The sequence below is a fragment of the Coregonus lavaretus genome (genome assembly GCF_964263955.1).
Source record: "Coregonus lavaretus genome assembly, chromosome: 28".
In the NCBI taxonomy this organism is placed as follows: Eukaryota; Metazoa; Chordata; class Actinopteri; order Salmoniformes; family Salmonidae; genus Coregonus; species Coregonus lavaretus.
Window position 1 is genome coordinate 25731725 of NC_140015.1, and position 15832 is coordinate 25747556.

Here is a 15832-nt window from a genome sequence, read left to right on the forward strand (position 1 = left end):
CCCAGGCCGAGGGAGATTGACAGTTCTTTTGTGTTTCTTCCATTTGCGAATAATCTCACCAACTGTTGTCACCTTCTCACCAAGCTGCTTGGCGATGGTTTTGTAGCCCATTCCAGCCTTGTGTAGGTCTAGAATCTTGTCCCTGACATCCTTGGAGAGCTCTTTGGTCTTGGCCATGGTGGAGGGTTTGGAATCGTATTGATTGATTGCTTCTGTGGACAGGTGTCTTTTATACAGGTAACAAACTGAGATTAGGAGCACTCCCTTTAAGAGTGTGCTCCTAATCTCAGCTCGTTACCTGTATAAAAGACACCTGGGAGCCAGAAATCTTTCTGATTGAGAGGGGGTCAAATACTTATTTCCCTCATTAAAATGCTAATCAATTTATAACATTTTTGACACGCGTTTTTCTGGATTTATTTGTTGTTATTCTGTCTCTCACTATTCAAATAAACCTACCATAAAAATTATAGACTGATCATTGCTTTGTCAGTAGGCAAAGTACAAAATCAGCAGGTGATCAAATACCTCACTGTATAGTATCATGTATCATGCAGAGAGTCTGTTTATTTCCCCCGATCAATTATCCACATGTTCTCTCAGATTAGCAGTGGGACACATAGGCTTGTTCTCAGCTGTCCCTTCCCTTCCCATCACTGGTGTGTTTAAGTCTGTTGTGATCAGACAGAGGCTAAGTCGCCCCACATAGGGGCATCTAGCAGCACAGTGAGCGTGTAGATCTGTTTGTACAGTCTCTTAGGGTGATGGAGGGCCCTGTTGTTTATCTCTCTGTATGTCTGTACGGATTAATTAGCACACAACCAGCTGACTCAATCCTGCCAGCAGATAGCAGGGGGCTCAGAGCTTCCTCCTCAGAGCTTCCTCCTTGCAGCTTCCTCCTTACAGCTTCCACCTCACAGCTTCCTCTTCACAGAGCAGCAGGGCCTCAGTGCCTTTAGAGACTTAAATCAAGACCATTGGCTCGTAAGCAGAGGCACCGGACACACTGGACACACCGGACACATCGGACATACCGGACACACCAGACACACCGGACACACCGGACACACTGGACACACTGGACACACTGGACACACTGGACACACTGGACACACCGGACATACCGGACACACCGAACACACCGGACACACCGGACACACCGGACACACCGGACACACCGGACACACTGGACACACTGGACACACTGGACACACCGGACACACTGGACACACTGGACACACCGGACACACCGGACACACTGGACACACCGGACACACCGGACACACTGGACACACTGGACACACCGGACACACCGGACACACTGGACACACTGGACACACCAGACACGGAATAGGGCTCCTACCTCAGCCTTTCTACTCTTTCTCTCCCTCCCTCCCTCCCTCCCTCTCTCTCGCCACCCCTCCTCTGACCCTTTCCTCTCTCTCCACCCCTCCTCTCACCCTCTCCTCTCTCTCCACCCCTCCTCTCACCCTCTCCTCTCTGTCCGCCCGGCAAAGGCCTGCAGTCAATCAGAGCTGCATCGTCTCCATGGTCAGATTTGTGGCTAACTGCATCCTGGGAGCGTTAGAGGGTAGAGAGGCAGCTTGTTTTGCCACCATACTGTCATGTCTGGACTCACAGGAGTTAATTTGTAGTACAGAGGAAGTGGACAGTGGACAATATCAGGATGGGACCATGGAGGAAGAGGGGGTGTTGACATTTTGCATGGGATGTTTATTGATCTGAAGTATTTTTTTGGGTTCCTGGGTATTTTACTGTCAGAATCCACAGAGTTTCCTGGGCCCAGTTTTTCTAAAGTTATCTAGCTGGATTTTACATATTGGATAGGATTAAATGCATAGAAATGGAATGAATAGAACAGGGGCCCCATTCAAGTAAATGATTTGTCTGTTCTATTAATTCTATGTCTATGCATTTAATCCTATCCAATAGGCAAAATCCAGATAGATAATCTTTGAAAAACTGGGCCCTGTTCTTCATCTGGATTGGATGAACAGGAGCACAATACAGATGTAGGATCTTAATTTGAGCCAGTTTTCTACAGCAGGAAAAGGATCCTGCAGCAACAGGAAATGTGAATTATTATGTGGATTATAATTAATATACTTTTTTTAGGGGTTGATACATTTTTCGTTAGGGAAAATCAAGTCTGACATTTTAAAGTGGAAAATACAAACTTTAGAAGCCTTTTTAAACCTTGAATATACTACAAGTTTTCATTTCCTGCTGTCCAACAAAAGAGTGATCAAATTAAGATCCTACATCTGTAGTGTAAAGTCATTGTCTTTTTCATTTATATTAATTAGTCTAGATTGATTTTATATTTTATTATGACAACAATCACTTTACTAGTCATTAACGCACACAACCCAACCCGTTTGCAATTGCACCTAACTACAGATGTGCTATCTTAATTTGATCACTCTGTTGTTGCAGAGAATTTTCCTGCCCAGCGTAGGTGTGTGCGTGCAGTGTTTTAGAAATAGATATGCAGTTGCCTAGATACACTGCAACTCACATTGGCATCAGGAGGGCAGAGGACAAACTGATTGCTCGGTGGAAGAAATAATGAGAGCTTTAGATTCTCTCTATCATTTCCACTCATACAGTAGCTGTCTTCGAGGGGCTGATCTCTCATGTGCATCTTAAATATTTGCAGGATTGTCAAGTGGAATTCAATGACGACTTGTCAAGTGATTAAGACCTCATCGAAGTCATTTTCTCCAACTATTTACTTTTACAAAAATTATAATAAATTTCAGGTGAATTTAAAGAGAGATTTTTTGCAGGTGGAGTGCTAACCTCCGGTTCCACTTCTCCACTGTGTGTCTGATGAAACTCGTTGGCTTCACCCCAAATGGCACCCTATTCCCTGTATAGTGCACTACTTCTGACCAGAGCCCTGTGTTCAAAAGTAGTGTACTATAAAGGGAATCGGGTGCTATTTGGGACCCATTGCACTTGACCTCTGGCTTCTCCAATACCACACACTTTGTTATTGTTCATTGTCCTCAGAAAGCAACACATAACATATCTCTGTATGCATAGAGCTGCTATTGATTTCGACCTAAGGTGTCGCCCCAGGGTGCATAATACAGTATCAACACTTACTACAACCACCTTTCACAGTATCGACAGGCTTCCTCTGTTGTTTCCAATCAATGTATTCCTTTTTTTTTCTGTACTTTCTTAAGTCCTTATTGAACACAACGCGATCTTGGCTGTGTTTGTGTGGGATGTTGTATGGATTGTCCCTGTCTGCAAAGGGAGGTCAACTGAAGTTGACATTAGAAAGCGGAAAAGCCAGGCGAGTTTTCTCACTCTTCTCTTGATCTGAAGACTTGTTATCTCATTCTGCCGTTGGGTTAACTACTGAATTTTTGCATGAGTGGGGAGTAAAACACTTAGCATTTCAAATCAGACTGTGAGGTTTTTACACTGAACAAAAATATAAACGCAACATGGAAAGTGTTTCATGAGCTGAAATAAAAGATCCCAGAAATTGTCCATACACACAAAAAGCTTATTTCTCTCAACTGTTGTGCACAAATTTATTTATATCCCTGTTAGTGAGCCTTTCTCTTTTGCCAAGATAATCCATCCACCTGACATACAGTTGAAGTCGGAAGTTTACATACACCTTAGCCAAATACATTTAAACTCAGTTTTTCACAATTACTGACATTTAATCCTAGTAAAAATTCCCTGTTTTAGGTCAGTTAGGATCACCACTTTATTTTAAGAACGTGAAATGTCAGAATAATAGTAGAGAGAATGATTTCTTTCAGCTTTTATTTATTTCATCACATTCCCAGTGGGTCAGAAGTTTATATACACTCAATTAGTATTTGGTAGCATTGCCTTTAAATTGTTTAACTTGGGTCAAACGTTTTGGGTAGCCTTCCACAAGCTTCCCACAATAAGTTGGGTGAATTTTGGCCCATTCCTCCTGACAGAGCTGGTGTAACTGAGTCAGGTTTGTAGGCCTCCTTGCTCGCACACACTTTTTCAGTTCTGCCCACAAATGTTCTATAGGATTGAGGTCAGGGCTTTGTGATGGCTGCTCCAATACCTTGAATTTGTTGTCCTTAAGCCATTTTGCCACAACTTTGGAAGTATGCTTGGGGTCATTGTCCATTTGGAAGAACAATTTGCGACCAAGCTTGAACTTCCTGACTGATGTCTTGAGATGTTGCTTCAATATATCCACATAATTTTCCTTCCTCATGATGCCTTCTATTTTGTGAAGTGCACCAGTCCCTCCTGCAGCAAAGCACCCCCACAGCATGATGCTGCTACCCCCGTGCTTCACGGTTGTCATGGTGTTCTTCGGATTGCAAGCGTTCCCCTTTTTCCTCCAAACAAAACGATGGTCATTATGGCCAAACAGTTCTATTTTTGTTTCATCAGACCAGAGGACATTTCTCCAAAAAGTACATTCTTTGTCCCGTAGTCTGGCTTTTTTATGGCGGTTTTGGAACAGTGGCTTCTTCCTTGCTGAGCGGCCTTTCAGGTTATGGGCGATATAGGACTCGTTTTACTGTGGATATAGATACTTTTGTACCTGTTTCCTCCAGCATCTTCACAAGGTCCTTTGCTGTTGTTCTGGGATTGATTTGCACTTTTCGCACCAAAGTACGTTCATCTCTAGGAGACAGAACGCGTCTCCTTCCTGAGCGGTATGACGGCTGCGTGGTCCCATGGTGTTTCTACTTGCGTACTATTGTTTGTACAGATGAACGTGGTACATTCAGGCATTTGGAAATTGCTCCGAAGGATGAACCAGACTTGTGGAGGTCTACAATTTTCCTTCTGATGTCTTGGCTGATTTCTTTTGATTTTCCCATGATGTCAAGCAAAGAGGCACTGAGATTGAAGGTAGGCCTTGAAATACATCCACAGGTACACCTCCAATTGACTCAAATGATGTCAATTAGCCTATCAGAAGCTTCTAAAGCCATGACATCATTTTCTGGAATTTTCCAAGCTGTTTAAAGGCACAGTCAACTTAGTGTATGTAAACTTCTGACCCACTTGAATTGTGATACAGTGAATTATAAGTGAAATAATCTGTCTGTAAAAATATTGTTGGAAAATTACTTGTGTCATGCACAAAGTAGATGTCCTAACCGACTTGCCAAAACTATAGTTTGTTAACACAAAATGTGTGGAGTGGTTGAAAAACGAGTTTTAATGACTCCAACCTAAATGTATGTAAACTTCCGACTTCAACTGTATCAAGAAGCTGATTAAACATCATTATCATTACACAGGTGCACCTTGTGCTGTGGAGAGAAAAAAAAAACACTAAAATGTGCAGTTTTGTCACACAACACAATGCCACAGATGTTTCAAGTTTTGCGGGAGTGTGCAATTGGCATGCTGACTGCAGGAATGTCCACCAGAGCTGTTGCCAGATAATGTAATGTTAATTTCTCTACCATAAGCCACCTTCAACGTCGTTTTAGAAAATTTGGCAGTACGTCCAACCGGCCTCACAACTGCAGACCACATGTAACCATGCCAGCCCAAGACCTCCACATCCGGCTTCTTCACCTGCGGGATCGTCTGAAACCAGCCACCCGGACTGCTGATGAAACTGTGGGTTTGCACAACCGTAGACTTTCTGCACAAACTGTCAGAAACTGTCTCAGGGTAGCTCATCTGTGTGCTCATCGTCCTTACCAGGGTCTTGACCTGACTGCAATTCGGCGTCGTAACCGACTTCAGTGGGCAAATGCTCACCTTCGATGGCCACTGGCACACTGGAGAAGTGTGCTCTTCACGGATGAATCCTGGTTTCAACTGTACTGGGCAGATGGCAGACAGCGTGTATGGCGTCGTGTGGGAGAGTGGGTTGCTGATATCAACATTGTAAAAAGAGTGCCCCATGGTGGCGGTGGGGTTATGGTATGGGCATGCATAAACTACGGACACTGAACACAATTGCATTTTATCGATGGCAATTTGAATGCATAGAGATACCGTGATGAGATTCTGAGTCCCATTGTCGTGCCATTCATCCGCCGCCATCACCTTATGTTTCAGCATGATAATGCAAGGATCTGTACACATTTCCTGGAAGCTGAAAATATGGCCTGCATACTCACCAGACATGTCACCCATTGAGCATGTTTGAGATGATATGGATTGACGTGTACGACAGTGTATCCATATCCCGCCAATATCCAGCAACTTCACACAGCCATTGAAGAGGAGTGGGACAACATTCCACAGGCCACAATCAACAGCCAGATCAACTCTATGCGAAGGAGATGATTGGGGCCAGATGAGGCAAATGGTGGTCACACCAGATAGTGACTGGTTTTCTGATCCACTTCTCTACCTTTTTTTTAAGGTATCTGTGACCAACAGATGCATATCTGTGATCACAGTCATGTGAAATCCATAGATGAGGGCCTAATTTATTTATTTCCTTATATGAACTGTAACTCAGTAAAATCTTTGAAATTGTTGCATTTACGTTTATATTTTTGTTCACTGTAGATTCCACTAGACTAACAGTCATTTAAATACTTTTGTCTATCTGAAATGTTCTTGATCAAACATATCAGGAGTCATGTAGACCTATCTAAGCATCAAAGCATTAATATGGGTGATTTATATGTATTAAACAAAGGGAAACACTAGCCTTTGTAATTCATAATGTGCTATGAAAGTAGCCAGGTAGATCTTAGGTGAAGGTTTTGCTTGTATAACAGGATTAAGTAGAAATTGTTCTGAGGGATATTATACAATATCCCAGGCAGCTCATTTTCTCACCTTTAAAACGATGAAAGTGAATGTTCACTTCCTCCCTCTCACCTACTTCTATTGGCTCTGCTATTTCCATCATCCCACACCTTGTAGAGTCCATGCCCTGACGAATTGAGGCTGTTCTGAGGACAAAAGGGGGTGCAACTCAATATTAGAAAGGTGTTCCTAATGTTTTGTACACTCAGTGTATGTGATCGTATACAGCCTCATAGTGATTGAGCTAACACTGATACACACACTCTCATGACTCCATCCTGAAGCGTTGGATACTGTAGCAGAGTATAGATTAGCCCCGGCATACATTTGTAACCATGAAAGATGAGTTCTTGACATTGATTCCTCTCTCATCTTTTCACAGATGAGCCACCTCTTTCTCTCTCTATAATGCTCCATCCCTTTCTTGCTACATGTTATTTCTCCCTGTTCTCTCATCCTGCTATATCTTTAGAATTATCCTTCTGTCCTCCCTCTGTTCTCTCTCTCTCTCTCTCTCTCTCTCTCTCTCTCTCTCTCTCTCTCTCTTTCTTTCTCTCTCTCTCTTTCTTTCTCTCTCTCTCTCTCTCTCCTCTCTTTCTCTCTCTCTCTCTCTCTCTTTCTCTCTCTCTCTCTCTCTCTCTCTCTCTCTCTCTCTCTCTCTCTCTCTCTCTCTCTCTCTCTCTCTCTCTCTCTCTCTCTCTCTCTCTCTCTCTCTCTCTCTCTCTCTCTGTATCCTCTCTCCCTCTAACAACCTGCCATCATCATCTCAGATATCCACCATGTTAGAAAAAAGAGAAGAGTGGAACATCAAACAGAACATAACACATTTTTGAGTACTTAGGGCAGCATAAAGAGCCCTTCTCTCTCTGCTCTGTCTTATTAATTCAGTACTCTCAGGCTTCTGAACAGACTCATGGTGCTGTGAGGACTCCTGAAAACAACATGAGGTTGTTTATTCAACAACAGGTCAAACAGCGGGTATGAGCCACACTGGAGTGGAAAATACTCCTCTAATCCCTTTTTAGTGTTTCTTGGAGACAATAAACATTGACCCCTGTTTACATGAATGTCCAAATGATCAATGATACTCATCACATGCAACATGGAACAGCAGGTGTATTTCTAGAGGGAGGACAGTGTAGTGTCAAACTTGCTGCCTGATCAAACAGAAGTGGCTGGATCAGATACGCTACAGCATGGCAGATTGGCTGGGCAGAGGTGGTGGTGTTCGGGAGCTGTGGTGTATGGCAATTGGCAAACCCTCTGGCTGTGTGGGAGGTGTGTGAGGGGTGGAGGGAGGGAATGTAAGTGAGGGAACAGCAGAAACAAGGTTGACCCCGGGCTATGTGGGAGACGTGAACCCCCGGCAGCAGGGGCCCACACAAGATTAGATATGACTGTGCTTATTTGATTTCATACACACATTCGTGGACACACACACATACACACAATCTCTCGCTCTCTTTCTCTCTCTCTCTCTCTTTCTCTCTCTCTCTCTCTCTCTCTCTCTCTCTCTCTCTCTCTCTCTCTCTCTCTCTCTCTCTCTCTCTCTCTCTCTCTCTCTCTCTCTCTCTCTCTCTCTCTCTCTCTCTCTCTCTCTCTCTCTCTCTCACTCACTCACTCACTCACTCACTCACTCACTCACACACTCACACTCACAGCCCATTTTCTTTCTCTGCCATGACTGATTCTCTTATTCCCCTCTGCTCCGTGATTTCTCATTTCAGCCGGAGATGGAATCACAGCTGACACGCCCTGAGAGGAAGGCAAATGAAATACCACAGTTATTTATTTGGGAAGTCCCACCCAAATACATTATCTATGGATACTTTGGTGATAAAAATGATGATGGTGGTATAGATTATGATTAATTCAATCTAACCTTCAGGGGTTATCACACTTTCTATCTATCCATCTCATTCAGATCAAATCTGGTGATGGTGATTTGTTGTGATAGTAATGGACTGTACAGTAAAGTCACATAGCAGTGTATGTTGATGCTCACATAACCCCTGCCCTCCGGTCTCTTCCATCTAAATAAGTATTTCAAAAAATAATATACATTTTCCTCATAATGTACATGACACCAACATGATTACCCATCCATCCAACACGCCCCCTTCTACATCGACAGGGCCGCAGTGGAGAGGGTCAAAAGCTTCAAGTTCCTCAGCATGCACTTCACTTAGGACCTGAAATGGTCTCTCCACAGCGACAGTGTGGTGAAGAAGGTGCAACAGCACCTCTTCAACCTCAAGAGGCTAAAGAAATTAAGCTTGCCCCTTAGACCCTCACAGACTTCTACAGATGCACCATCGAGAGTATTCTGTCGGGCTGTATCACCTCCTGGTATGGCAACTGCACCGCCCACAACCGCAGGGCTCTCCAGAGGTGGTGCGGTCACACTGTCTGACCTCCAGGACATCTACAGCACCCGGTGTCACAGGAAGGCCAAGAAGATCATCAAGGACCTCAGCCCCCCGAGCCATGGCCTGTTCACTCCGCTACCATCTAGAAGGCGGAGACAGTACAGGTGCATCAAAGCTGGGACGAGAGACTGAAAAACAGCTTCTATCGCCAGGCCATCAGACATCAGTCATCACTAGCCGGCCTCCAACTAGTACCCTTCCCTGAACCTTAAACACAGTCACTAGCCGGCTACCTCCCGGTACTCTACCCTGCACCTTAGAGACTGCTGCCCTATGTACATAGTCATTGAACAATGGTCTCTTTAATAATGTTTACATACTGTTATACCCAATTCATATGTATATACTGTATTCTAGTAAGGCTCATCCTATATAACTACTGCTGTACACACCTTTTCTATTCATATACTGTCCATACTGTCTATACACACCATTTATAAATATATATACACTACCGTTCAAAAGTTTGGGGTCACTTAGAAATGTCCTTGTTTTCGAAAGAAAATGATTTTCTTTGTCCATTAAAATAACATCAAATTGATCCGAAATACAGTGTAGACATTGTTAATGTTGTAAATGGCTATTGTATCTGGAAACGGCTGATTTTTAGTAGAATATCTACATAGGCGGACAGAGGCCCATTATCAGCAACCATCAGTCCTGTGTTCCAATGGCACGTTGTGTTTGCTAATCCAAGTTTATCACTTATAATTCACTGTATCACAATTCCAGTGGGTCAGAAGTTTACATACACTAAGTTGACTGTGCTTTAAACAGCTGGGAAAATTCCAGAAAATGATGTCATGGCTTTAGAAGCTTCTGATTGTCACGTTCGTTCATAGACGGGACGGAACAAGGCGCAGCGTGATATGCATACATGTTTATTTAAACTTAATAAACACTCGACAAAACAATAAACGAAACGAAACGTGAAGTCCAAGGTTAACACAAACAACATACCTTATACGGAACAAGATCCCACAACCCACTAGTGCCAATAGGCTGCCTAAGTATGGTCCCCAATCAGAGACAACGAGCGACAGCTGCCTCTGATTGGGAACCACACCGGCCAACATAGATCTAGACCTACTAGATCCTATAACATAGAACAAGCACAACAAGGAATATACACACCCTGACTCAACATATAAGCGTCCCCTGAGTCAGGGCGTGACAGTACCCCCCCCCCCCCCCCCAAAGGTGCGGACTCCGACCGCACAACATAAAGATAACAGGGTAGGGGCCGGGTGGGCATTCCGCCTTGGAGGCAGATCCGGCTCAGGGCGTGACGACCTCTCACTCTTTGCCTCCCTGTTGCGCCCCTGGTCTGGTCTAGACCTCGGCGCGTTGCTTCCCCTCTCCTTCCTCCCACGATACGCCAGGCCCAGTCTGGACCCTGGTGTGGGAGACCCCGAACCTGGAGAGGGGCTGACGTCATGGTCTGGACTGGAGCCGCTGACCGGAGCTGGACTGGGCACCGGTGGAGCAGACTGCTCTGGCTCTGGAGTGGAGCCGCTGACCGGAGCTGGATCAGGCACCAGTGGAGCGGACTGCTCTGGCTCCGAAGTGGAGCCGTTGACCGGAGCTGGACTAGACCCCGGTGGAACGGACTACTCTGGCTCCGGAGTGGCGCAGCTGACCAGAGCTGGATCAGGCACCGGTGGAGCGGACTGCTCTGGCTCCGGAGTGGAGCAGCTGACCGGAGCTGGATCAGGCACCGGCGGAGCGGACTGCTCTGGCTCCGGAGTGGAACAGCTGACCGGAACTGGATCAGGCACCGGTGGAGCGGACTGCTCTGGCTCCGGAGTGGAGCAGCTGAACGGGCACGGGCCGTGCCGGACTGGACAAACGCACCACTGGTCTGGTGTGAGGAGCAGGAACAGGCCGGGCCGGGCTGGCGACGCGCACCACTGGCTTGGTGCGAGGAGCAGGTACAGGCCGGGCCGGGCTGGCGACGCGCACCACTGGCTTGGTGAGAGGAGCAGGAACAGGCCGGGCCGGCGACGCGCACCACTGGCTTGGTGCGAGGAGCAGGAACAGGCCGGGCCGGGCTGGCGACGCGCACCACTGGCTTGGTGCGAAGAGCAGGAACAGGCCGGGCTGGCGACGCGCACCACTGGCTTGGTGCGAGGAGTAGGAACAGGCCGGGCCGGGCTGGCGACGCGCACCACTGGCTTGGTGCGAGGAGCAGGAACAGGCCGGGCCGGCGACGCGCATCACTGGCTTGGTGCGAGGAGCAGGAACAGGCCGGGCCGGGCTGGCGACGCGCACCACTGGCTTGGTGCGAGGAGCAGGAACAGGCCGGGCCGGACTGGCGACGCGCACCACTGGCTTGGTGCGAGGAGCAGGAACAGGCCAGGCCGGGCTGGCGACGCGCACCACTGGCTTGGTGCGAGGAGCAGGAACGGGTCGGGCCGTACTGGGAACATGCACCACTGGCTTAGTGCGGGGAGCAGGAACGGGCCGGACCGGACTGGCAACACGCACCACTTGCTTGGTGCGAGGAGCGGGACTGGGTTCCTTTATTAACCCCCAGTCCTTCTGCTGCCTAACCAGCTCCTCTCGCCGTGCCTCTACACATTCCTTCTCCCTTTTAGCCTCCTATAGCGCCTCCCTCTGACCGAATAACTCCTGCTCCCTCTGAACCAATAGCCCCCTTAACATGGTGGCCTCCTCTCCTAACCTGCAGATTTGCCCTTCCACGGCCTCCTGCTGCCTCTTCATCCACCCCGTGTGCCCCACCCAAAAAATGTTCTTGGGGTTGCCTCTCGGGTCTCCGTCAGGGTTGCCGCCATTTCTCCTCTCCTACCTGGGCATCAACCTTCATCGCGTCCCGATAACGGACGGCCTCCTCCTCAGTAATTCTCCCCCAACCGAGGAGGACATCTACTAAAGTTACCTCCCGTTGAATCCCCGGCGTTTGCTCCTTCTGGGCACGCTGCTTGGTCCTTGTTTGGTGGGATCTTCTGTCATGTTCGTTCATAGACGGGACGGACCAAGGCGCAGCGTGATATGCATACATGTTTATTTAAACTTAATAAACACTCGACAAAACAATAAACGAAACGAAACGTGAAGTCCAAGGTTGACACAAACAACATACCTTATACGGAACAAGATCCCACAACCCACTAGTGCCAATAGGCTGCCTAAGTATTGAACCCCAATCAGAGACAACGAGCGACAGCTGCCTCTGATTGGGAACCACACCGGCCAACATAGATCTAGACCTACTAGATCCTATAACATAGAACAAGCACAACAAGGAATATACACACCCTGACTCAACATATAAGCGTCCCCTGAGTCAGGGCGTGACACTGATAGGCTAATTGACATCATTTGAGTCAATTGGAGGTGTACCTTTGGATGTATTTCAAGGCCTACCTTCAAACTCAGTGCCTCTTTGCTTGACATTATGGGAAAATCAAAAGAAATCAGCCAAGACCTCAGAAAAAGAATTGTAGACCTCCACAAGTCTGGTTCATCCTTGGGAGCAATTTCCAAACGCCTGAAGGTACCATGTTCATCTGTACAAACAATAGTATGCAAGTATAAACACCATGGGACCACGCAGCCGTCATACCGCTTAGGAAGGAGACGCGCTCTGTCTCCTAGAGATGAATGTACTTTGGTGCGAAAAGTGCAAATCAATCCCAGAACAACAGCAAAGGACCTTGTGAAGATGCTGGAGGAAACATCCCTTTTAAAGAGGCTGACAAACCCTGGGTGCTGTGCTCCCTCCGTTCTGTCTTTCACTGCTTTCACTGTTCCAGTCCAGCAGCCTGATTGAAGCTGCTGCCTGTCAGGCTTGGAGGAGGATGGGCAGCTTGATTGAACGCACAGGAACATGGCTGCCGGACGAGAAGACTGCAGAGAGAAAGTTATTGATTTTAATAAAGCCTCTTTTCATCCAACCTCTCGGTGTGTGTGTGTGTGTGTGTGCGTGTGTTAACACGTCTGCCTGTGGGGAGTGTGTGAGAGTGTCTGGATGATGTTTGTCTGGAAGAGGGTCTCTATGCTTTGGAGTATGTCTGCCTGCCTGTGTCCTTGCAAGTATTGCTGTGTGTGTGTGTGTGTGTGTGTGTGTGTGTGTGTGTGTGTGTGTGTGTGTGTGTGTGTGTGTGTGTGTGTGTGTGTGTGTGTGTGTGTGTGTGTGTGTGTGTGTGTGTGTGTGTGTGTGTGCATGCATGCATGCTTGTGACTGGCTGGGTAACAGCTCTTTCATGTGTGTAGTTAAGAGACAGCCAGTGGAATTTCTACTCCTGCTCCTCTGTTTGATGTTGAGCCGAGGCAAATGGGCCGTCTTTCTACTGAACATATCCATATAGAGGAAGAAGGCAGGCAGGGAAGCATATGGCTCTCATTCACAAGCTCACCATTCATCTACTAAAGGTGATTCATAAAGGAATTTCACTGTCTTTTACTTTGTTCATGCAATTGTGTGTATATTAGGTACTTTCATGTCTGTCGTGTGTGAGCATTGTGTGTGTGTGTGTGTGTGATAGTAACTGTTAATCTCCCTGTGTGTGTGTTTTCCCCACAGAGGAGACAGCGTTCGAGGCAGGAGTGCGGGTGCAGATCCACAGCCAGGCAGAGCCCCCGTTCGTCCACGAGCTGGGCTTTGGTGTTGCCCCGGGCTTTCAGACCTTTGTTGCCACTCAGGAGCAGAGGGTAGGTGCCCTTTGACCTCAGTTATTACTGTACACACTGGATAGGTCTACTGCTGTCTTCCTGTGACATTTCACTTTTAGATTTCAATTTCCTCCTGATTGGAGCTTATCTCTCCAAGATTAAAACCATACACCTCTGATAAATAACTTTCTATTCAGGTGTGGGAGTGTGGGTAAGTGGGAGTGTGTGTGGGTGGGAGTGCGTGCGTAAACAGTTGAGACAGGAAGATTACAATACATGCAATACATTAGCCTTGGCGTTAGGCTCTGGTCCTTCGGGGTAGCTCACTGCCAGAGCATACATCATGTTAGATATAGGCGGTGAACAAGATATGCTATACCAATCACCCTGATTGAAACAAAAGCAGAGTCCAAACAGGTGGAGGCTGGGGTGGTGGTGGTGGGAAAGCAGAAAACAGACATGCATGGCGAGTAACACATGTTACAGCAATAGCATGTAACCAAGAACACCCGCACATAGCTTGTGCATGGCAGCCTTCAGAGAATGTCTGCCATATTAAGGTAGTGTGATTAATCTAATTGGTGCAGTATCTGTGTCTCTCTCCCCTCAGTCCCTCCTCTGTAGTCTCTTAGTGGATGAGTTCTGACAGATGATAACCTTGCTGTCAGCTATGTGACCTTGCTGTCAGCTTTGTGACCTTGCTTCCAGCTATGTGACCTTTCTGTTAGCTATGTGACCTTGCTGTCAGCTATATGACCTTGCTGTCAGCTATGTGACCTTGCTTCCAGCTATGTGACCTTGCTGTCAGCTATGTGACCTTGCTGTCAGCTATATGACCTTGCTGTCAGCTATATGACCTTGCTGTCAGCTATGTGACCTTGCTGCCAGCTATATGACCTTGCTGTCAGCTATGTGATCTTGATGCCAAGGTCCTGTAAGTCGCTCTGGATAAGAGCGTCTGCTAAATGACTAAAATGTAAATGTAAATGTAAAACACAAGTCTGAGGCTTTTTGGTAAAACACTGGAGTATATCACAGTAGAAATGCACCAGCATAAAGCTCCCCTGCCCCATCTCAAGGCGACACCAAGGCTACTCTGCTCAAACAAATGCACCTCTAACTGTAGTTCAAGCTCCTGATTTACAATCCCATGGGTGATCAAATGGTTACTGGAAACTACCTCACAGTTATTTCCACTTATGTCGGAAACTGGTCATTGGGTTTGAGTGTGGCTCTGTCAGTGTCAGTAGAGGGTTGATGCTGGTATGTCACCATAGCGACCACAGTGGTCAGTGGGCTGACGGCCATTCTCCTCACTGCCCAGGGTGTTATCTGAGAAAGGTATTATAGATACAGTAGATGGATGGAGAGGTCTGACTAGGGCTGTGGCAGTCACGAAATTTCGTCAGCTGGTGATTGTCAAGCAAATAACTGTCGGTCTCACGATAATTGACCGTTAATTAACATAAACACATTTTGCATCTCCTGGCTTCCACACATAGCCTACAAGCCACTGATGCAGACCTTTGGAACATTTACATTGAAAAAAGTATAATAAATCCATGCAATATAGCCTACACCTTCACAATAAATCCATTATTTATTTTAGACAGGTCTAAAGAAGCATGATATGAAGAAAATGTAGTCTATTTCAGAAGAACAGAATAGCATACTCTGAGTTGTCCTTATGTTAGGTCCTGATCTGGCTATGCCAAATGGCTGTGGGCTACACTACTTAATTTAGTAGCAGACAAGATTTGCTTAGAATTCTGTGGCATTATTCTATATTATTTTATAGTATGAAGAATACAATTGAACAAAGCTGAATAAAATAGAAAGGATATTTTCTCCAAACGATTTGAGGGAGTGCGCACGTGCTATTCTTTGAGCGGTTAACAAAGAAATAGGTACTCCTATGTGCTTAATTTAGAGTTATTAATGTAACTTTAGTTGTTCTACAAACGTTGGGCTATATGTTTAGATTTGTAATACAT

The 15832-nt window shown here is 46.3% G+C and overlaps 1 protein-coding gene across 1 annotated transcript in view; it reads left to right on the plus strand.

Annotated features, from left to right (window-relative positions):
- The window catches only part of LOC311104212 (acid-sensing ion channel 2-like), a gene marked incomplete at its 5' end in the record, with an annotated part of 392644 nt that overhangs the window by 333374 nt on the left and 43438 nt on the right, over nt 1–15832 (plus strand). The window contains one exon of the mRNA XM_084145947.1: nt 13750–13877. Coding sequence (XP_084002073.1) covers nt 13750–13877 — 128 coding nt within the window. The remainder of the gene's footprint in view (nt 1–13749; nt 13878–15832) is intronic.